The 20185-nt window shown below is 45.7% G+C and overlaps 13 protein-coding genes across 13 annotated transcripts; 7 read left to right on the plus strand and 6 right to left on the minus strand.

Annotated features, from left to right (window-relative positions):
• Positions 1–1011: 1011 nt before the first annotated feature.
• N7483_006802 (Zn(II)2Cys6 transcription factor) lies at positions 1012–2784 on the plus strand (the record flags this gene model as incomplete). The annotated part of the gene is made up of 3 exons (XM_057090239.1): positions 1012–1303; positions 1530–2007; positions 2073–2784. 3 exons carry the CDS (start codon positions 1012–1014, stop codon positions 2782–2784), a joined length of 1482 nt encoding a protein of 493 aa, XP_056944980.1.
• An 82-nt stretch (positions 2785–2866) lies between these two features.
• On the minus strand, positions 2867–4106 carry N7483_006803 (putative transsulfuration enzyme family protein; the record flags this gene model as incomplete). Its single annotated transcript, XM_057090240.1, has 2 exons — positions 2867–3895; positions 3951–4106. The coding sequence occupies 2 exons, from the start codon at positions 4104–4106 to the stop codon at positions 2867–2869; spliced, it is 1185 nt and encodes a 394-aa protein (XP_056944981.1).
• A 404-nt stretch (positions 4107–4510) lies between these two features.
• Positions 4511–5494, minus strand: N7483_006804 (uncharacterized protein; the record flags this gene model as incomplete). Its single annotated transcript, XM_057090241.1, has 1 exon — positions 4511–5494. One exon carries the CDS (start codon positions 5492–5494, stop codon positions 4511–4513), a length of 984 nt encoding a protein of 327 aa, XP_056944982.1.
• Positions 5495–5895: 401 nt separating this feature from the next.
• N7483_006805 (uncharacterized protein) lies at positions 5896–6471 on the minus strand (the record flags this gene model as incomplete). The annotated part of the gene is made up of 1 exon (XM_057090242.1): positions 5896–6471. The coding sequence occupies one exon, from the start codon at positions 6469–6471 to the stop codon at positions 5896–5898; it is 576 nt and encodes a 191-aa protein (XP_056944983.1).
• A 68-nt stretch (positions 6472–6539) lies between these two features.
• Positions 6540–7238, minus strand: N7483_006806 (fungal specific transcription factor domain-containing protein; the record flags this gene model as incomplete). Its single annotated transcript, XM_057090243.1, has 1 exon — positions 6540–7238. One exon carries the CDS (start codon positions 7236–7238, stop codon positions 6540–6542), a length of 699 nt encoding a protein of 232 aa, XP_056944984.1.
• A 736-nt stretch (positions 7239–7974) lies between these two features.
• Positions 7975–8847, plus strand: N7483_006807 (uncharacterized protein; the record flags this gene model as incomplete). Its single annotated transcript, XM_057090244.1, has 1 exon — positions 7975–8847. One exon carries the CDS (start codon positions 7975–7977, stop codon positions 8845–8847), a length of 873 nt encoding a protein of 290 aa, XP_056944985.1.
• Positions 8848–9243: 396 nt separating this feature from the next.
• N7483_006808 (uncharacterized protein) lies at positions 9244–10853 on the plus strand (the record flags this gene model as incomplete). Its single annotated transcript, XM_057090245.1, has 2 exons — positions 9244–9642; positions 9693–10853. The coding sequence occupies 2 exons, from the start codon at positions 9244–9246 to the stop codon at positions 10851–10853; spliced, it is 1560 nt and encodes a 519-aa protein (XP_056944986.1).
• Positions 10854–11519: 666 nt separating this feature from the next.
• N7483_006809 (uncharacterized protein) lies at positions 11520–11990 on the plus strand (the record flags this gene model as incomplete). The annotated part of the gene is made up of 1 exon (XM_057090246.1): positions 11520–11990. The coding sequence occupies one exon, from the start codon at positions 11520–11522 to the stop codon at positions 11988–11990; it is 471 nt and encodes a 156-aa protein (XP_056944987.1).
• Positions 11991–12597: 607 nt separating this feature from the next.
• On the plus strand, positions 12598–13008 carry N7483_006810 (fungal specific transcription factor domain-containing protein; the record flags this gene model as incomplete). The annotated part of the gene is made up of 1 exon (XM_057090247.1): positions 12598–13008. The coding sequence occupies one exon, from the start codon at positions 12598–12600 to the stop codon at positions 13006–13008; it is 411 nt and encodes a 136-aa protein (XP_056944988.1).
• A 188-nt stretch (positions 13009–13196) lies between these two features.
• On the plus strand, positions 13197–13817 carry N7483_006811 (uncharacterized protein; the record flags this gene model as incomplete). Its single annotated transcript, XM_057090248.1, has 1 exon — positions 13197–13817. The coding sequence occupies one exon, from the start codon at positions 13197–13199 to the stop codon at positions 13815–13817; it is 621 nt and encodes a 206-aa protein (XP_056944989.1).
• Positions 13818–13871: 54 nt separating this feature from the next.
• On the minus strand, positions 13872–14702 carry N7483_006812 (HpcH/HpaI aldolase family protein; the record flags this gene model as incomplete). Its single annotated transcript, XM_057090249.1, has 1 exon — positions 13872–14702. One exon carries the CDS (start codon positions 14700–14702, stop codon positions 13872–13874), a length of 831 nt encoding a protein of 276 aa, XP_056944990.1.
• Positions 14703–17387: 2685 nt separating this feature from the next.
• On the minus strand, positions 17388–18320 carry N7483_006813 (uncharacterized protein; the record flags this gene model as incomplete). Its single annotated transcript, XM_057090250.1, has 2 exons — positions 17388–17797; positions 17885–18320. The coding sequence occupies 2 exons, from the start codon at positions 18318–18320 to the stop codon at positions 17388–17390; spliced, it is 846 nt and encodes a 281-aa protein (XP_056944991.1).
• A 971-nt stretch (positions 18321–19291) lies between these two features.
• On the plus strand, positions 19292–19588 carry N7483_006814 (uncharacterized protein; the record flags this gene model as incomplete). Its single annotated transcript, XM_057090251.1, has 1 exon — positions 19292–19588. One exon carries the CDS (start codon positions 19292–19294, stop codon positions 19586–19588), a length of 297 nt encoding a protein of 98 aa, XP_056944992.1.
• Positions 19589–20185: the final 597 nt, after the last annotated feature.

Genomic DNA, 20185 nt, shown 5'->3' on the forward strand with positions numbered 1-20185 from the left:
TCCTAGTTTCCGTGTAGGAGAAGGTTCGCGACTATAACAGCATCCACATCCACGGGAACAGCAACCATTCCTAGAAGCACAATCTTCCTGAAGTATTTGATGCGTGTACCATTTTGGATCAGAGCGCCAAAAATCAAACGCGTTGCGCTCATATCCATCTCTTAGGGACGAATGATAATGCCACCACTCTTGCTCCGAGAGCCAATATTTCTTGTTCAAAACCTCAAGCCTCTCTTTAGCTTGAGTATCCTTTATACCCTCCTTTCCTAGGATAGAGAGTTCAAGTTTAATTGATATTTCTTCTTGAACAACTTCTCGGAGATCTTCCTCAACAAAATAAAGGTGATGTGAGGTATAACGACTCGGACTTTCCAACTCGGAATTATTGAAAAGATCCTGAACATATTGTGTTAGGCGATATCTTTGAAGGATATTTATATCTCCTGATCGCTCATGTTTCTGTTCTGTAGTATCTCTGTCGCCTAGAATTTTGTACTTGCGTGAAAATGCTTTATCAGGACTCGCACTGGCTGGTTTGCTTTTTTGGTCTATGTTATCACTTTGCCCCTGGAACTCGGTCACGGTGTCGTCTCTTGTGATTGACGGCGAAAATAGCGCATTTCTGAGGGAACTTCAAATGTTGAGTATACCCGTGATTATGGATTGGAACCTTCAAGTTGGAATGTTCGAGTAAATATTTCTTCTTCCGAGTGTCATTACTAGTAAGTGCCAGTGAACATTTGAAGTTCCAAGTCTCTGCCAGTGCAAGATAGTCATTCAATCTATTTAACTTAAGAATGATTTAATCATTACTCCGTACACCTAGTTAACTAGTACTATCCCCTATTTGGCGACGGGAATCATAAATCAAAGGTTCAGGTCCAAATCTTGGAACTTCCTAAGGTTGGAACTTGGGGGCATCAGAGTTTGCTGACATGATCAACACGGGATCATGGATGACACCACAAGAACAACCTTACCTATAGGACAAGAACCACTGCACTACTCGCAATGAATCAGCGAAATATTGAGCCATGCTGGACATGTCGCAATCGGCGAATTCAATGTGATCAGACCTGTACACCATGCAAGAAATGCCAGAAGGCCGGATTGGAATGCTTTGATAAGAGGCCCTTTCGATGGGTCAAGGGTGTTGCTATTCGTGGCAATATGCGAGGTCGCTCATTTCAAAATAATACCGAGTCTTCGAGTGAGGATAATGATAATATGATATCTGTCTCCGCGCGGGTCAAGCCTGCGACGAACTCCGAGTCGGAGTTCCATTCGCACCTGCATTTCAATGGTATGTATTTATCTCATGAGCATTCTGAAGCTTCGCCGCTCATCTGGCACTTTTTCACACGCTGACTTCGACCTAGATTTACCTGTTAGCTCGATGTCTTGTCCAACGGGGTTTCTCCAGGATCCGTTGCTCGGGAATTTGGACAGAGTATCCCGATATTATATCGATTATTGTGAGCATCAACCCTCTTAAAGCCAAGAGCACCGGAATTTAACCATCATTTCAGATAATGAACGCATATGCAAACTTTTCATCGTATATGACAGTGACCGAAATCCCTTCAGAAGCCTCATCCCCTTGGGCCTGAAGGACCCAGTTCTTCTGAAGTCTCTCCTTGCACTTGCTGCTCGGCACCATGTGAATACAGGGAGATCTTTCCACTACGCAAATCTTCCCACAGAGCCCGGCCTAATCAATGCAAATCGGGATGCTCTCTCATTTAAACACCAATCCATAGAGGCATTATCGCGCTCAGTGCAACATGACCAATTGCGCAATCAAGACACAACAGTCGCCAGCATTTTCCTTCTGATATTCCTGGATCTGATAGAATCTGGTGGAGACGGCTGGAACTTTCACCTTGAAGGCGTGAAGAAATTGATTACGTCTCTATATTCTCAATCAGAACTTCAAGCTGGTGTCAACTATGGACCCGGTGAGACTGTGCAAGAGATTCGGGGATTCATCACCAACCAAATCCATTTGTGAGTCATGCCAGAGTGGTACATCTTCAAATTTTATCACTCATAGTTTTTAATAATATTGATAGAATTGAAACTCTGGGGGCAACTTTCTTGCGTCCAAAATTACTATCACAGTTCAGCTCATTTGGTCAGCAAGAACTGCAACTCCAGGAAACCGTTGAGAAGTCGTTCCTTGGGTGCCCAGAGTACATTTTAACAGCTATCCAATGTCTTTCGGTGCAAAGAGATAGCATCTCAAGTTCTGCATCACTTGATTTAGCCACAGTTGCCTCACATATAAGAGAGACGGAATATTTGATGCAATTTGTGCAAAACTTTGATTGCTATGCCTGGGCCTCAAATCTGCAACGTTCTCGAAATCCTTCAGCCCAGGAAGTTTCCAACTTATGTATACTTTCCCAGTCCTATAAGCTTGGGACCCTATTATATGGAAGAAGAATCCTCGATGCATTGATCAAGGAAGAGAGTGTGCAAGATGAACTGATCTCCGAATTATTGGGCCTCATTGATTCTTTAAAGGATGATCCAGATTTATTCAAATGCATTCTGTGGCCAGTATTCGTCGCTGGGTTGGAATGCAAATGGCAAGCCCAGCGTGATTTTCTCATTGGTTGTCTGGAGAGATTTTGGACATTGACAAGTTGTTTAAATGCTGTTAATGCAGCCAAGATATTACGGGATCACTGGCAGGAGAAGGACTCCGAGTCGTCAAATAATCCCAAAACACAGTGGATTTTTGACATTGGTAAACTAGGTCGGGACTGGCTTTGGATTTGAGATTTATCATGCTCTATACCCACTTCATTATTCATTTCAACTATATCATTTTCAAGTTTGAGACTCTCGCTCTGTATGGTTCTCAAACTTGAAGGAGAGATTGGAATGCCTGGAGCAGGTCATTCTTCAAGTCTTCCCAGTTCTCTAAACCAACACTGATCCTCAACAATTTCCGGTCCACTCGAGGGTCAGACAATGCCCGCCACTCAATCAAAGACTCAACACCACCAAGGCTGGTCGCATGCTGGAAATAATGCAGCTTACTCGGCAGATGCTTTGCGTGATCTTCCCGCTGTAAAACAATAGAGAACACCGGTCCAAAGCCATTAGGCATTTGCTTCTTCAACCATGGCTCATTCTGAAGACTGGCATGGTAGATCTTCTGAAGTACGGCCTGCACAACAGCTCCTTCGGAGCCCGGAGCTGGTGACGGGGCACACTGAGCACCATGAAGCCACGAAATCAATTTCGCCGAATTCTGACTTGCGCGTTCTACACGAACCTCAAGAGTTCTCAAACTTCGCACCCCGAGCCAGCTTTCCATGTTTCCAAGGACATTCCCCAGAGCTAGGCGGTCTTCGAAAAGTTGTTTTGTCCAGTCTGCACGCTTCGTCGCAAGAGCACCACAAAGGAGGTCACTGTGACCACCAAAGTACTTGGATCCTGAATGCATGACAATATCCGCGCCCCATAAGAAAGGATCTTGTAGGCTGGGAGGTGCGAAAGTACTATCCACGATCAAGTATGCACCTCGCGAGTGTGCCTTCTTGGCATATTCTTCGATACTGAAAGCCGTACCCAAAGGATTGATGGGTGTTTCGAGGAGAATGACATCTCCTTCATTCAGATCCTCGGGTGGGCAATCGAGACTGAGTTTTTGAAGTCCCGAGAGCCGAGAGACGACTGCAATTACTTCATGGCTACCGTGGTAGCCCTCGCCTACTGAGATCCGGCGAGGGTTCAATAGTGTTAATGCAGCGTGTAGAGCGGCGAGACCAGTGGCGTAGCACACCGCATGACCCTTCAGAAGTGATGATAGGATAGCTTCGAAACGGGTCTGGTTCGGTGCAAATTCACGAGAGTAGACGAAGTTTGTTCCGTCGAATTCCGCCTGAACGGGTCATGGTTAGCTAAGGCTCACGGCTTGATTTATTGAATAGACATACAACTGGATCTTCGGATACGGTCAACTTGTTAGGGTCGCTTGGATATCGGAAAATGGTTGACAGGTGGAGTGGAGGTGCAACGTCGGTCACCAGGTTCAAACGATCATCGGCGTGAAGTGCCTGAGTCGCTTGATGTTTATTCTCAACAGAGGACATTCTGAACTGACTGGAGTGAAAAGAAGGATTCTTTTGATTTTTTTTTCGACAGAAGCCAGACGGATCTGAATTTATAGTCGGCGGATTCAAATGTTCACGCTTGACCCCATCTTCAGACTCGGACCCACTCCCGTCAAGTTCCTAAAACGGTCATATGGAGTCATGGATAGATTTGGTTAAGCCAATCAAGTTGACATTATTGATCCACCTATATATGATCCACTCCGTTTAAATGCCCGCTTCAGTTTAGTTTTCAAATACTTGTGATCTTAAGGGCGTGAGAGAAAATTTATAGATCTCGGTGGGAGTGGTCAATAAAGCTGAAAAGTAAAAATCCCATGTCCGAATTGGAGGCGAAATCCAGGGAGGAATGGTATTGTTCGAATTTGATTTGATATTCATTACTAATTTGAAAGACTCATAAGGTGTTCGTACAAATTGTTCACAGCTGCCATAGCGCTTGCAGTTTGTGCCTGACGTGTCGCAGCTCCAATATGAGGCGTACTAACGACATTCAGATTCCCCCACAAAGGTCCATACTTCTCAAAACTTGGTGGCTCTTGCTCATGACAATCCAATCCAGCTCCCCAAAGATGGCCTTCAGCAAGAGCCTTGGTCAAATCGGCCTCGTTGACAATCCCACCCCTTGCCGCGTTGATCAGAATTGCATTCTGTTTCATTGATTGAATCTCCTTGTAGGAAATCAAGTCGCGGGTCTCATTTGTTAAAGGAACATGCACAGAGAGAATATCGGCATTTTTAATGACCTCTTGGACATCCTGAACTCTCTTATGCTCGAGATGTGGCCAAGCATTGTCTGGCATGAAGACATCGTAAGCAATGATATCGGCATCGAAAGCTCCACGGAATATCTCCGCAACTGTTCGCCCAATATTTCCCATGCCAATGATACCAAGAGTCTTCTTGTAAAGGGTAAGCCCGTTGCAAGTTTCCTTGGGAACTGGCTTGATCATCTGGCGGGTCGTGATGGACCGAATGTCTCGAGCAATTGTTATGGTAAGAGCAAGGACTAGTTCGGCGACATCTCGCGCATTGGCACCTGGTGTATTGCAGATCTTGATGCCACGCTTCGCACATGCATCTTGGTCGATCTTGTCAATGCCGACACCGTGCTTGCCAATAGCCATTAAGTTGGGACAGCTTGCAATATCGTCCGCGGTAAGGTATGATCCTCGAATCAACAGGGCCGAGGCGTTTTGACGCCACTTAGAGAATCCACTGTCTCCGGGTTGAATGACATTGAAGAGGGTTTTCGCGTGGGCAAGGGCCTCCTCATTCCATGCATCAAGAATGTATACAGTAAGCTTGACCTCAGAGCTGATGGTTGAGTGTGGCTCGTCCCCATTGTCAACAATACCTGGCGCCATAATGTAGAGAAAAGTCAAGCGACTTATATCAGATTCGGATGATATTATCGAGTAGACATTTGCGCGTTGCCGTTCTGATATAATTCGGTCAAGCTGAAGAGGTGTACTATACATCGGAACTTCGCCGTCGGACACTCTCCGTCGGTCGTCCGATACTATAAAGATATGGCCCACTTTTCGTGACCTGCATCACTGACTAGTCACGACTCATCGCAAACGTTCGACTATCAGGTCTCTAGTGCCATCCGGAACCATCGGCGGGATTTCATGGATGATTGGATCGATTTTCGGATTGCCCGAGACAGCATCGGAGAGAGCCCAAAGCACTCGTCGGAAGACCCTTAGACCGACAAATCTTTCCCCAACTGCGGTCAACAGAGCTGTACACTTGTTTTGAGCGCCTAAGTCTGCAAATGAGTTGGGGGATTCTCAGTGAGGCAGATAATAATACCTGCTGTGAATATATCATGTGCTTCCACAAATCCACCACTGAATTCACCGCGCTCGGAGCTTCGATACTCATCCTCAATATACTCCGAACAGGTTGCGATGATATCCTTCGTTATGGCTTGAGAGTCATGGATCATACTCGGCTCAATGTGCGTGGAACCGATCGACTTCAACATCTCGACCATGGCTCTGCTTGATAGTTGCATAGCGAATTTTCGACTGAAATTTGAATTAGAGGCTTGCACCTTGGTGCCTCGAAATGAATCTCTCCAGTAACATATGTTGCTATAGTGAAAGAGAACGCTATTTGATGCCCCATCACGAACTGTTGACATAAGCCTAGCATGTGCTATAGACTTGCGTGCCACAATGTTTTTCATACTGGATGAACCATCCAGATATTCTTCAGGGCTCTGATTGCGAATGATATAAGTTTCTGATTCATATTGCTGTGACTCTGCGACATCGGGAGAGACACTTACGGGTACGGTGATCTCATGATCCTCAATGTTAAACGGTCGGTCCATTATTGTGCTTACTGTTCTAGGCGACGTTAAGAAGATTTTCATCAGTCACAAGGTTCAAGTTTGAGGGCTTACCGGTCAATGCTATAGAGACTCCAGAAGATATTACGTCGCATAAGGAATGCATGAGAAGGTATAGTACCCAAAGATTCCGGGTCATTGTGGAATCTGAAGGCAATTGCCTTTTTCATTGCCAACCCAACGAGATGCCATGTCGATCCGCCCTGTGGACTTTGCATCGAGTAGAGGGCCAAAGACAACATGCAACTTAGCATTTCAATCCTATTGCCAGACTTCATGATTGCTGGGAGCAGTTTCGAAGCTTTTCGGTAGAGGGCACCAGCAAGTCCTTGAAGGGCTCCTGAATCCTGTGAGACTAAGACGCCTGTAGCTACATAAATATAGACAACAAAAATCTTTGCATCGGGTATTGAGATAATGTCATCTGACAAAGTAGAAGAGTTATTGAATATAGCATCAAAATCCGTCCGTAAATCCTTCGAATCAATGTGGAGGAATTGTGATCCTATTGTTTGAAGGAAGGTAGTGAGGAAAGGTGCAGCTAGATCTCTACCGATATCGACAGTCGAGTCGCCCATTGAGGCAATCCTCAGCATGTAAGGATCGACGCTTGACTGAGATGGCGTTGCGCCAGATAGAGCCATTGCAGCTCGAACCATGCGGCCCATCGTCAGCGCCTCTGAGAAATTACCCATTTCATCACGGGGCTCTGCCATTGCACTATGAGACAGGAACCCAATCTCCCCCATTGCAGCTTGAACAGTATGCTCAGTGGATTCTTGACCCGATAAGCCATGTCCATGGCGCGACGGGGACCTAGGACTCCTAGGAGCCTGCAGCACTTCGGTTGTGGTATTCCTAGGCCGTACTGTTCGACGTTGTTGAATTTGTTCTGTGAGTTCATCGCGTTTTCTCTTCAAGGTATTCACATAGCTATAAACGGTCAGAATGGTATTCTGTATGAATGCAAGCTTGCTTGATGTTCTCACCTAGGGATGGCAGCGTGAGAGAGGCTACCTCCGCTATTGCTAATTGGCTCAATAGCAAATTTGCGGAGAACGCACTCCACATTAACTTGGACGCATGATGTACATGCAGGTAGAGCCCTATCGCACTGGAACCGTAAGTTAATAATTGGCACAGTAAATGGAGGGGGACAGGGGGCCGAACCTTTTGTTTTCGCTTCCAGCATCTCTCACATGCCTGGCCACGTTGTTTTGATGAGGACTGAGAGCCTGGTGCAACCGGGCTACCATCCACCATTTTGCGCAGGTGAGTTCAAATTGTTGCTGACGGGAAGCGGAGTGATTGCGGAGGATGTCCGGATGTAGGACCCTTAATGGGGTGACGTCGGCTTCTCTCCGCCTTTGAACAGAGCGCTTGGTCCTATTTAGCTTCAGCACTTTAGGATCCTTTTTATTTACAAATGATCCAAAAACATATGCATACGAGCTCATTTGACTGTTCGTTCTCCAATCATCTATCATGGAGCTCAATGTGGAGGGCATGTGGGACACTCATCTCCACTGTTTTGACCCAGCTCTCTACCCATTCAAACCTACACGCAGTTATACGCCCGCTCCAGCCCCCATAGAGGCTTGGGTCGAGCAAAGCCGAGCATCTTGGTTAGTCCTAGTCCAAGCTTCTATTGAAGATGGTCCCGCTGGATTGATAGGCCATCTCCGCCGCATTCGAACCGAATACCCCCACTTAGTCGCCCGTGGTGTTATTTGCATGGATGAAAACTGGAACGCATTGACCAACGAAGATTTCTATGCTTTACATGAGCTGGGTGTCCGTTATTGTCGTATACACTATTTCTATGGTGGAATTAAGATGGATGCTGTCAATTTGCAAGAACAGATCCGTCTGTTCGCCCGGTCATATCCATCCAAGCAACTTGGCTGGGGCCTTTCAGCACAGCTTCCTCTAGCTTTGTGGTCTTCATTGAAAGACTTCATTATGAGCGACCCTGAAATATCCAGTCTTTCAATCATTGCAGATCATGTCGGTTGCGCAGTTCCTGCCGATATTGGAGACTCCAGCCTCGATGACTTTGTCCAGCTACTTCATACTGGTAGATTGAATGTGAAAATATCTGCCTTGTACCGCAGATCTGGAGAAGACATCACTCCAATGAAACACATCATTCAAATGTTTGCGGACAGTACCCCATCCGCACTTATATGGGGCAGTGACTGGCCTCATGTGGATGCCTCTAGCCGAGGGTCATACGATCCAGGGAAACCCAAGTTGGCAGATCCAAATAAGGAGCTTTTGCTATTGAAGAGCTGGTTGTCTGCCGATCAATTTCGGAAGATGCTGGTTGACAACCCGGATCGTCTGTTTGGATATTGAATACTATGCCAGGCCCACATCCATTTTCAATGCAAGCGTATGGTTCCGTATCCAGACGCATTTACGTAGGAACAACGTTCCAAGACGAATAGTCTTACCTCAAATTTAACATGTCTTTATGTGATTACGAGGTGCATCTACTGGGTACCGGTATTCAATGGCGGCACATTGGAAGGCAAATTTAATCGCCCCCAGCTGTCGGCATTTTTCCGATGAGCCTGGACTTCCCCAGGAAAAGTGGGGATTTCCGTCTGGGGAAAATCTCAATCTTCTCTAGTGTAGAAAGCCACCTCTAAGGCTGGGCAGGACTCAATATGCTATAAGTATTGGGCTCAGCTCGCCTGATGCTAGAGGCAGTTGCTTCTGGTATCCCCAAATCGCCCCAGCCAAATCGAAATGTCCACTCGCACTTCTCACTCAAAAACCTCCCTGGATGGCAATGACTCTCCTGGGAAGGATCAAAAAGATTCATGGGTTGAGGATACTCATCCAACCGACTCATATAATCCTCTGTCCATTTATCGCTCATATGATCCCGAGTTTCGTGCGAAAACCGAACGAGAATTGCGGCACAAAATCGACACGCGAATCCTCCCTCTCATTGTTTTGATTTATCTTTTCAATTATCTTGATCGAAACTCGATCACTCAGGCGCGGCTTTATGGACTCCAAGAGGATACAGGCCTTCAGGGGGCAGAATATCAAACTGCTATTTCGATCTTTTCAGCTGGCTATATCGTCATGCAGCTACCCTCCACGGTCATGATGACCAAGTTCCGCCCCTCTATTTACTTGGTAAGAGACCTCTTATGGTGTATTTGATATGGTTACTAACAATTCTCAAGCCGACATGTATCGTTCTGTGGGCCTTTGTGAGCGGGTGTACTGCGGCGACGTTCAACACCCCAGGCATTCTGATGGTTCGCTTCTTCCTTGGATTTGTAGAAGCACCACTATTTCCCGGTGCAGTCTACTACCTCAGCGCTTGGTACACCAAGCGGGAGATTGGTGTTAGGATGGCTTTGCTTATTTGTGGCATCCTGCTGTCTAATGCTTTTGCCGGGCTGATTTCGGCTGGTATTTTATCAGGCATGGGCGGGGTTGCAGGTCTTACAGCATGGAAATGGCTCTTTATTCTTGAAGATCTTGCTACAATGTTGCTCGGCGTTGTTTCATTCTTCACCCTTCCAGATTTTCCTGGAACGACCAAGTGGCTCACCGATGCCGAGAGAATTGTGGCTCAAGCACGTCTCGCTATTGATGCTGGCAATGACACCATTCTTGATCCCGAGGAAGTGTCACTAACGCGTGGTTCCATTTTGGCTGTGAAAGATGTCCGTACCTGGATTTTTGCTTGTATGCAAATGTCCACAACGGCATCCATTTCCTACTCTCACTTCTTCCCTTCTCTCATTAAGCAACTAGGATTTCAAAACAGCACCATTGTTCTTCTGCTTAGCTCTCCGCCTTATTTTGTTGCATTCATCTGGGCGCTGTCATGGGCATGGTTCTCTGACCGAAAGCAAACTCGTTCAATTCCTTCGGGGATCTCTCAGATAACCGCTATGGTTGGAACAATATTGTTGATTGCAGTTACCGATCAGCTCTGGGCCCGCTATGCCTTCACAATTCTCGTTTGCTGTGGTACTTTTGGAGTGTACTCTACGACATACGCCTGGCTATCCTCGACCTTGACGCAGCCACCCATCAAACGCGCCGTTGCTATCGGGCTGGCAAATACATGTGCCAATTGGGCATCTCTTTTTGCGAATTACTTTTGGCTGGATCAGTATAAGCCTGAATATCGAGAATCATGGGGCTGCTTATTGGCCTTTCAAGCCCTGGGAATGACCTGTATCTTGACTCTTCGGTATATCCTTCAATATACCAACCGGAAATTTGAGCGTCTGGCTGTTGAGATTGACTTGAATGATACTAATGCTATCCTGCACTTGAATGAAGATGAAAGAAATGCCGTGCAGAATAACTTTAGGTATGTTATTTAGTGCATTAATTCCACTCAAGTGCTTGAGAACTTGAACCCATGAGAGGCATACTATATAGCACCAAAGCATGTGACATCAATCTATCTGCAAATTTAATTCGAATGTTCAAGTTTTAGTAATACCTACTCTCATGACATTCCGGTGACCTGAATACTGTACATCCGTACTAGTACTAGTCGAAATCCTAGATCAGGACTATACATATATTAAGACTTTTTTTGATTTTACGTACACAGAAACTAAATCTTGGTTACTAGTAGTGGCAATCGATCCATGCACATGTGGTAGATCACGCTCGCAGCGACTGCCACATATGCAGGAAGAGGTTCAAGCTGGAGTGGAAAAGCGGGGAGTCAGGACCCTTCCCGCCACGTTTATTCCCCGGATATTCTCCGGCATTCACATCCCCATCGGATTATTTCTCCACGTGACGAGTTACTCGTGAAATGGAGAATAATGAAGCTGATGGGAATATCTCTCAACTAGTGGAAGATGGTATAAGCCAAATTCCTCGGTTACCGGCATGTCGCTTTTGTCACACAAGAAAGACCAAGGTGCGTGCCTCCTGAAGTCATAGCTGCATCACGGAGATATCCCGCTAACGGAGAATAGTGCGATAATCTTCGGCCCAAGTGCAGCCTCTGTGTCAAGCACGGACAGGAATGCATGACACTTTCTGTGGATGAGAGTGACTCGGTCACTAGACAGTATGCAGCCCACCCCTACCAAGAAGTGAATTCGCCTATGGCTAACAAAGTCATTCCCAGGTATATCGGAGAACTTGAACAAGAAGTCAAGTCCCTCGAGGAGGAACTTGCAGAATCGAGATCGCATGAGTTGATTTCTCAGGAATCTTCCACGCCTTTGGGTCCTTCTAACCCACAAGACCGCCGAGAGCATTCGCCAAATTTTGTTGAGGGTGGCGGAATAAGGTGGATAGACTCAAAAGACCCAGAGATATGCCTGGCTGACAATGGCAACAGTTTTATGAGACACCTATTTGCGGATTCAGAATGGCGTGAGCATGACCCGAGTCTTCTCCAAAATCTCTCCAAGGGCTCCGGGCCTGCTGAAGCTGGAGTTAAGCCAGCGCTCCTCCCAACCTCAGAGCGAGCGCAGGCAATATTTGACAAGTAGTATGTCACCTATGGAAAACTTTTGAAACTTAAATTTGAACCAAGGGCGCTGACAGTAATATTTTTAACAGTCTCAATGGATCTCATGTCCAAAACCCTTTCATGCTCCGACGTGACGTACAGAGTACCTATAACAGAGTATTCGTGTGGGATAATGAAGACCAACAGGAAAGCTCTAACTCGAATACAAATCGTGATCTTTTCAGAGCTTTCATGATCCTTGCCATAGGCTCAGTTCTCCCATATCGCAACGGTGAATTCGAGCATCACCCCTATGGCTACTACCTATCTGCATTGAAGTACCTGGATGATGGCTTTCTTTCCGGGGGGACTTGCCTCTATTCAGGATCTTCTCCTGATAGGCCGGTTTGCAATATATCATCACGTTGGTACGATTCATTTCCTTCCTTCTCGGTGGTCCAGGACCCCTTTATCTAACTGTTAAATCCATAATACTAAAATATCTTGTAGGAACTTTAATATGGGAGGTCACTCGGCTTGGAATGCGAATGTGTATAGAACAAGGCCTTCACAAACCTACTCCCCAAAAGCGAAAAATAGGACTGCTGGAAGAGCAACTTCAACGACGAGTCTTCTGGGAGTGTTACATGATTGATCGATATAGTTCAATCACATTGATACGCCCCTTTGCAATCCCTGAGAGATACATCCGAATCGGCTTCCCAGTGGATGCGAACGATGAGGAAATTGAAGCTGCAGAGGCCTCTGGCGCCTTTCTTGACTTGGACTCATTTGGCTCCGCATCTGCTCTGACATCAACAACAATGAGAACAACTGAGATGTCTGTATTCTTTGCTTGTCTCAGACTACGTCAGATTACCTCACGAATTAATATCGAATTTGGTGGCAAAAAAACCCGTCAAGGCGGGAAAAATGATACCACAGCGAGAGGCGTTATCTACACCGGTTTGGACAAACTACTAAAGGATTTGCAACATTGGCGATCATCCACGCCAGTTTTCCATAGCCCGAAAAACCTCTATGAGATGCAAGATTGATACGAGCTTCTTTACCATAGAGAGCGTCTACTGCTGGTCAGAAAGACCATGGATATCGTGCCAAAGCAAGACAATATTCCCCCGAAAGACCTCTTATCTCTATGTATTGAATGTGCCACAGGAGCTATTACACTCTTCTGTCAACTATTTGATCAAAAAAAATTACTTTCACTCGAAGTTACTTCCAAATGCTGTTTGCTGCTGGTGTTTCTGTGATGTTCTGCTTGTCTGTGGTTAAGGACTTTGATCGAATGACTGTCCGACGGGGCACTGAGGCAGTGGTCAAGGGCGAAGCCGCCTTGGAGCGTATGGGCGGGGAACTCCCTGATGCGAAACGCTACGTTGCCGTTTACGAAGCGCTGCGTCGGTATGTTATACGAAAATACAGTCGTCAGCTCCAAGTTGATGCTTTGCCGAATACTCATCCCGCATCGGAGATGCCGACCGCAATGTCACCATCCAGAACGGCAGCCCGGCCCCACAATCCAAGAGCATGGGATAGCCAATATGAAAGTCGCAATACCTTGGAGCAACCTGCATTATCTGGAGGCGAAAGGGTATACGCGAATTTTTATCCTCAATCGTCACTACATGCACCATTCAGTGAAGCAGAATTCACACCCGAGGGAATTCCGGGTATACTACCAGGCGGAACTCACCTCTCAGAAAGCTCTCTGCCATCCTGGGATATATTCGAAGACGATCTTTTGTGGAATATGGAAGCCGGTCTAAATGAGTATGCATACGGGGATCCCCTGCTAAGTTCGTATTTGGATGAATCGTTTGATTTTCAGAACATTGAAGGTTGATCAACTGAACACACATGGACTTAACTATGAAGACAATAAAACAAAATCTCGAATCTATACCTTCTGCTTTTGCACTCTCTCATTGATCTCATCATAATTGTGAACGATTTGCTTGAACGCCTTCTGCAAGATTGCTCCATCCTGGCCACTCAATGACCAGGTAGCACCCAGCGAGAACCATCGCTCCAGCAGATCAAGACGACCTCCAATACCTCCAACTCCAATCGGCTTGCCATACTTCTTTCCCGCGTTGATGATCTTTGTAACAGAGTTCAAGTACAGAGGATCATCATATTTGCCAGGGATACCAAGATCCGTGGTAAGGTCATTTGAGCCAATCAAAATCCCATCAACACCTTCAATCGCAAAGATCTCCTCCGCCAAATCCACAGCACCAGGTGTCTCAATCATAGGGATAAGCATTGTCTGTGAGTTCAATGCTTCATTCTGCTTCAGCGTGGGGATATGCTGAAAGTTAAACGCAGGTTGATTGTTCGTGCACCCACGAGCCCCGATGGGCGCATACTTCGCATGGTGAACAATGTCACGAACTTCTTGAACAGACTCAATATGAGGAATCACAACCGCTGCAGCTCCAGCGTCGAGAATGCGACTAATGTGCCAATGCGATTTGGATGGAGATCGCATAATGGGTGAGATGCCCACGTAGTTGCATGCCAAAATGAGTTGAGAGACCTCGCGGAGAGTAAAGGCTGAGTGTTCCATGTCGATGAAGACTCCATGGAAGCCGGCCATTTTAGCCATCGTGGCGACTTCGTTGCCCAAGGCGTACTTTATTGTCACGATTGGGGTGACTTGGCCGTTTAGAATGCGAGCCCGGAAGGGATTCGGAACGGTGAATTCTTGTTCGCCGATGGAGCCCATCTTGAATGATTTTGACTAGGTCGAGTAGAGTCTTTTGGCTCAGTTGAATGGAGATATGAAAATGATTGAATAAATACTTGTGTCCAAATACCGATGCCATTCTTATATGTTGATGTATGTGGATGGGTCTGACGGGAAATCTCCGAAGGGGATGGATAATGTCCGATCGGCTTAGACTTGACACCACCGATTCGATAGTCTGGCTGGGGTTAGTGAGACTGTGGCTAGTATTTCGGCCAAGAGTTTTATCTGGGTGGGGGTAAATTCTGAGACTCTAGAGCCTTGCCTTTTATGGAGAGTTGCTCAGAGGTCTCAAGCGCTCACAGGGCGGATTAACCCCGGACTCACCCCGTGGGGTATTCCAATGTTGGGGAGCCCAGAATTCCCCAAAAACTGAAGGAATCTATGATTCAACAGTAGTTGGAAATCGTGAGAAGATAATCTCATTTACTTTCATCGTTTTATCTAGAGAATTCTAGAAAATACTGGTACAGTGATCGATTTCATACATTCAATATCAAAGTTGAGGACCATTTTCATTATATAACCGCCTGCAAAAGGAATCACAGACAAAAGAAATCCACCACTGGTAGTCAAAATATATATGAATAGTCTCTAGTTACAGGGAGTATTCAACTTGAGGATATAGTGAACTTGGGGGTGTGAGAGAGACTGAAGGAAAACATGGAGGAAGACACGAAGGAAAACACGAAAGAAGACACGAAGGAAAAACGAAGGAAAACATGATGTGGAGGGGAATGGGGTGCTGGTGCAGGGGGAAAAGAAAGCTCAGAACGGCATATAGTATTTTCATCATGCGCTTTCAGTATGAGTAGTAAGTTCAGGTGCGTGCGTCCTAGGCAGCTGACCAGCCACGGTCGAAATCCAAAAGCCCACAAGATGCCCACAAGACGCCCACAGAATGCATGCCTTAGCAGGAGACCTGGCCACCTCACCTCGCCAAGAGCTGTCCGAGCTTGAATATGTACAGGGTGGCACCTCAGAGACTCGGTTGGGTCATAGGATCACGGGCTTAACGTCTCGCTTCGCTCCGCTCCGTATTCAAAATGAAATGATCAGATACAGAACTCCGAAAGACGGGACACCTGCTAATATCTCCCTCCCTACCCAGACGTAAGCCGCAAGCGCTAAGTTGTGGGTCCTCGGGTTGGAGACACCGGCAGATCTGGGGAAAGAAGAAGAGAAGGAGAAGAGAGATAGAAGAAGATTAAATAGTCAGGGAGGTGGGAACGCGTCTGGGGACAAACAATCATTCACTTCCAAGGCTCGTTTAGCTGGAGGTAGTGTCATCGCCTAATTAGGAAACCATCACTGTCACTCTACTTTGGTACCTGGAGCTCATATAAAATATACCTCGGTAGTAAATATGATATTTCTAATATGAGAATATTATAAATTATCCTACTAAGAGTCAATGACAGTAGGAATACTATCTTAGAGGAATAAAAATACATTAGGAGGGCTTGCAACTACCCTGGCCCCCAGGTGTCTCTTTCCACACATAGAGGTCTCATTGTTTTTACAAACATCATAGAGAGACATGCTTATATCCATGGAAAACCTCGTGAGAAAGAATATGTATCTCTGAGTCTCATCACAAGCTTCACTTCACTTCTCCAAGTTAAACAACTCGCCGATCGGCATTCTCCAGCCTGTCAACAACCACTCATGCAGATGCCACTGAGTCTATGTACAAGGCCATAACTAGAGGGCGCGTATCACCTGCACAGCAGCGATCTTTCTTTTCTACAGAAATCTCAGCAATGCGTCAGATGGTTCGAGCCCGATGTTTTTGGGCTTCTGCGTCTTATACAACTCGTTCAACTGAACGTGTTTTTCCTCGGACATGTTCTCATCTCGATTGATATAGCCGAAACAAATTTTGATTATATTCCCGACGCGGACATCCCCTTGCTTAAGTCATTGATATCTCAACGCATGAGTTCCTCGGGTGGCACTTCATGAAGAGTCGTGATATCGACAGAGCGGCCGGCCCATTTGCACCAATCTATCAAAATACCGCGTCCAGCAATATCTCTTTCTGCAATATCTGTGAGATTTTGGCGCCCATTCTACCATCTCTTAAGATGACTGACATCTTCTTTTTGTTAGGCATACTATCGAGCCCCATCCCACTGCGAGCTACTGCGAGCTACACTGAGATTTAAACGACCACTTGAGATTCCAACGTAAACGAATTTGTTACGATATGAAGGGAGGATACCTCATCATGAGCAGCCTTGCTAAGCGCTCAGTTGATAAATTTTAGCTCAGGGGTTACACGTGTCAGGGGAGGGTATGGAGGCGCAGTTAAGGCCCAGCTAAATGCGACATTCCACAAGACCCAGGCGTTGCCGTGTGGACATCCTATTGCAACGGGAGGTCATCGAAGGCAGTATATTGCGAGTACTTTCAGCTCATGTTAAAGAATTGAAGTATAAGTCAACACTTTCATTCAATTTAGAGGGCTTACTACATGTGATTTATAGGCGGTGCTGGATTGCGGCTATGATGCCGGAGAAATTCCGATGGCGGACAGCATCCGAAGTCGAGTCTAAGTCTGAGTCCTACTACTCTAATGGTTTATTGGAAGCTAGGACTCTGGAATAATCAATGATTGATACTGCTCGGATTCTTTTACTGATAATCCTTACAGATGCCTTATTAGTTCGTCATCTCCGCGGGCACTCTGTCTTCTGCAAATCTTGCCATGTCCTCCGCATACTCCCTGTCGCGCTCTTGCTTCTGACGTGCCAAGTCGGCTTTCTTTTCCTCCCTCGCTTGCTCTCTCAATCTTTCACGCTCCTTCTCATTCATTCTCGCCTTTGCTTGATCCATATCTTCTCCCTCACGAAGCAACCATATTCCATACCGGTCTTTCCATGCCTTCCCCTCATATAACAATCTCGTCACCATGAACTCCTTGAGTTGCCCCCAAAATGAAATTAGAGTATCACCCATGATATCTGCAGGTCCCAATCGAAACCATGTCTTCTCGAATAGATCGGGATCTTCAAGAGCTCTGGGGTCATCTTTATGTAATCCACAAAATATGGCAAATTCAGGCCGGAAGCCTAACTGAAATACCCTTCTCGATATAACCAACTGCAGTTATTTAATCAATAAGAGAATCCGCTTTCATATAGTCAGAAAATACTTACTATGGGTGTATTGGAACTCTTCATGGTCATCGCCCATTCCTTGAATGAACAGTCTCAACATGCTGTCAATCGAAGGGAATGTAATTTCATTAAAGCCACGTCCATAAGCCTGATATTTCTCATCATATCCACATTTCGGCGCTTGGCATTTCGGAAATAAATCATTGAATTTCTGTTCGAACTCGATGATTTTCTGGTCAGATAGCCCCACCCACTTTAGACACTCGCACGTATCTGCGGGGTCTGGCAGGGTCATATCCGGTCGGTACTTGCATTCTGGTAAGCCGTTGGAGATTTCGAGAGGGCCAATCGACGGGTGTATCGCTCCCCGAGAGGTTCCAATCTTCACGAGTTCAGGAGTCCATTCGAACTTGATGGATGTGGTCTCAGTAGCATCATGATGTTTCGGGTGGTCTTCGTTCAAGTTGTTGCTCATCGTATATGCAGATGAAAGGTTACATACTCCTCTATGTAGTACGCGGGTGCCTGAAGACGTCGGCTAGCCGCTATGTATTTGGATAAGGAAGGAATTTAGGAAAATCCCCTAGCTAACTGGAATCTGACCTCGGGAAATGGTCAACTGGAGTACTAAAAAAACTCAAATAACCTCCAGCACGAGTACCGTAAAGGTCTAGGTACGCGTATGCACAGGCGGCTGATATCGGAGTGATGTGCCACCCAGATAAAGGGGGTTCGCGAAGAGGGGCAGACCCAAATTAGTCTCTAGAGGGAGCTGAGATTAGAGAACTGTTTGTCATATTTTTCTTTTCTTGGGGGCGAGAAATTAGACAGAAATTAGAGCTATAAATAAGTGGAGTATCAGGATTGTAGGCTAAATAAGAAACTGCAATCTGGATCTCGTTGTTGATTGGTTTAACTCAGGGAATTGGACCCATTCTCTAAATCCCAATTCTCGATTCTTATTGGGCAGCTCGGTTTATGACATCATAATGCGAGGACCAAGACAAACTAAGCCCTTTTAGGACATCTAGATGTCCAAGTGGGATTCATGAACTACGAGTCTACGACTTGGGATACAAGGCTGTAGACGTGGATTCGTGGGCGAGAAATCTCTTGTATTTAAAGCTTCGCAAATCTCCTGTCAGTTCATGTCTCATTCAAACTCAATCTTCATATTCACATTCACTATCACACTCTTTCTATACACCACGGTCTTTTACGGTCTTTCTCTAAAGTGCTACGCTACTTCCACCATTGGAGCCACTCATAACAGTATGTGATACGCAATGGACTTGGTTTTGATATTTTGACTAACATGATTGACTTAAAGATCACTCTCTTCATAACAACTCGAGTCTCTCTCTTATATTACTACAATCACTCTCCTACAAGACTATACTACAACCCTCTCTTGAAGCAACTATAATCCACAACAATCACAACAAAATGGCTCCTACCACCCTCACACAATCTGGACACACAATGTCCACCCTGATGAAGCGAAGCACCGGAAGCGACTACTCTCTTTACATCTTCTGTATCATCGCCGGCTGTATTGGAGTCAGCTTGATTGGATTCGGTCTGTACACTATGTACCACGGCGTTGACAGCACCGGTATTCGCGACGTTTCCTACGAGCAGAGAAGATACATGCGCGAAGTTCGGGCGCGAAACCTCAATGGCTTTGCTGTTACTGCGAAGCGGCCGGATATGATTATTCCTATTCAGGAAATGAGGGAGTGAGATATTAAGATCTATCAATTGCATATATGGCGTTTTCATTTTCATTTTGGGGATGTGGCGTTCTATGGTTGAAACTTGAACTATGTATGTTTATGAAGCATTTGGAAACATATTGATGTTAGATCTATCGAGGATGCACATGGGATTACATATTCACTTTCTTGTGGACATATCAAAGAAATTATATCAATATCATATTTAAACATTTGAAATCAAAACTTAAATTTCGGAATAATAGTATATGACAGTGCACGCATAGATTTGATTCGGAATTTATCCCGAGCCTGAGGTCTACTTCGTACAGTGCCCCAATTTGGATCTCGAGTCACCCAGGAAGGGCATGCATTCCAAAAATAAAAACATTAAGGATAGTATGCGGCATAAATTGAACCATTTTGTGATATCAACAAATCACCATCCTAACTGAAAAAATGTCACCAATCCTCCAGTGGATAGACCAAACCCCCAATGCAAACCAAACAGGAAAGATATTCAAGAAGCGTTGAAAAGAACATAAGTGCTGAGGAGCAAAGGTATATGAATCGTAAAAAGTAAAAATTGTGACGTCGAAAGTCGTTAAGAGAGAGTCCAGCGGAC

This window comes from Penicillium malachiteum, assembly GCF_028827825.1.
Source record: "Penicillium malachiteum strain IBT 17515 chromosome Unknown utg000003l:1.0-4950554.0:1.0-4952489.0, whole genome shotgun sequence".
In the NCBI taxonomy this organism is placed as follows: domain Eukaryota; kingdom Fungi; phylum Ascomycota; class Eurotiomycetes; order Eurotiales; family Aspergillaceae; genus Penicillium; species Penicillium malachiteum.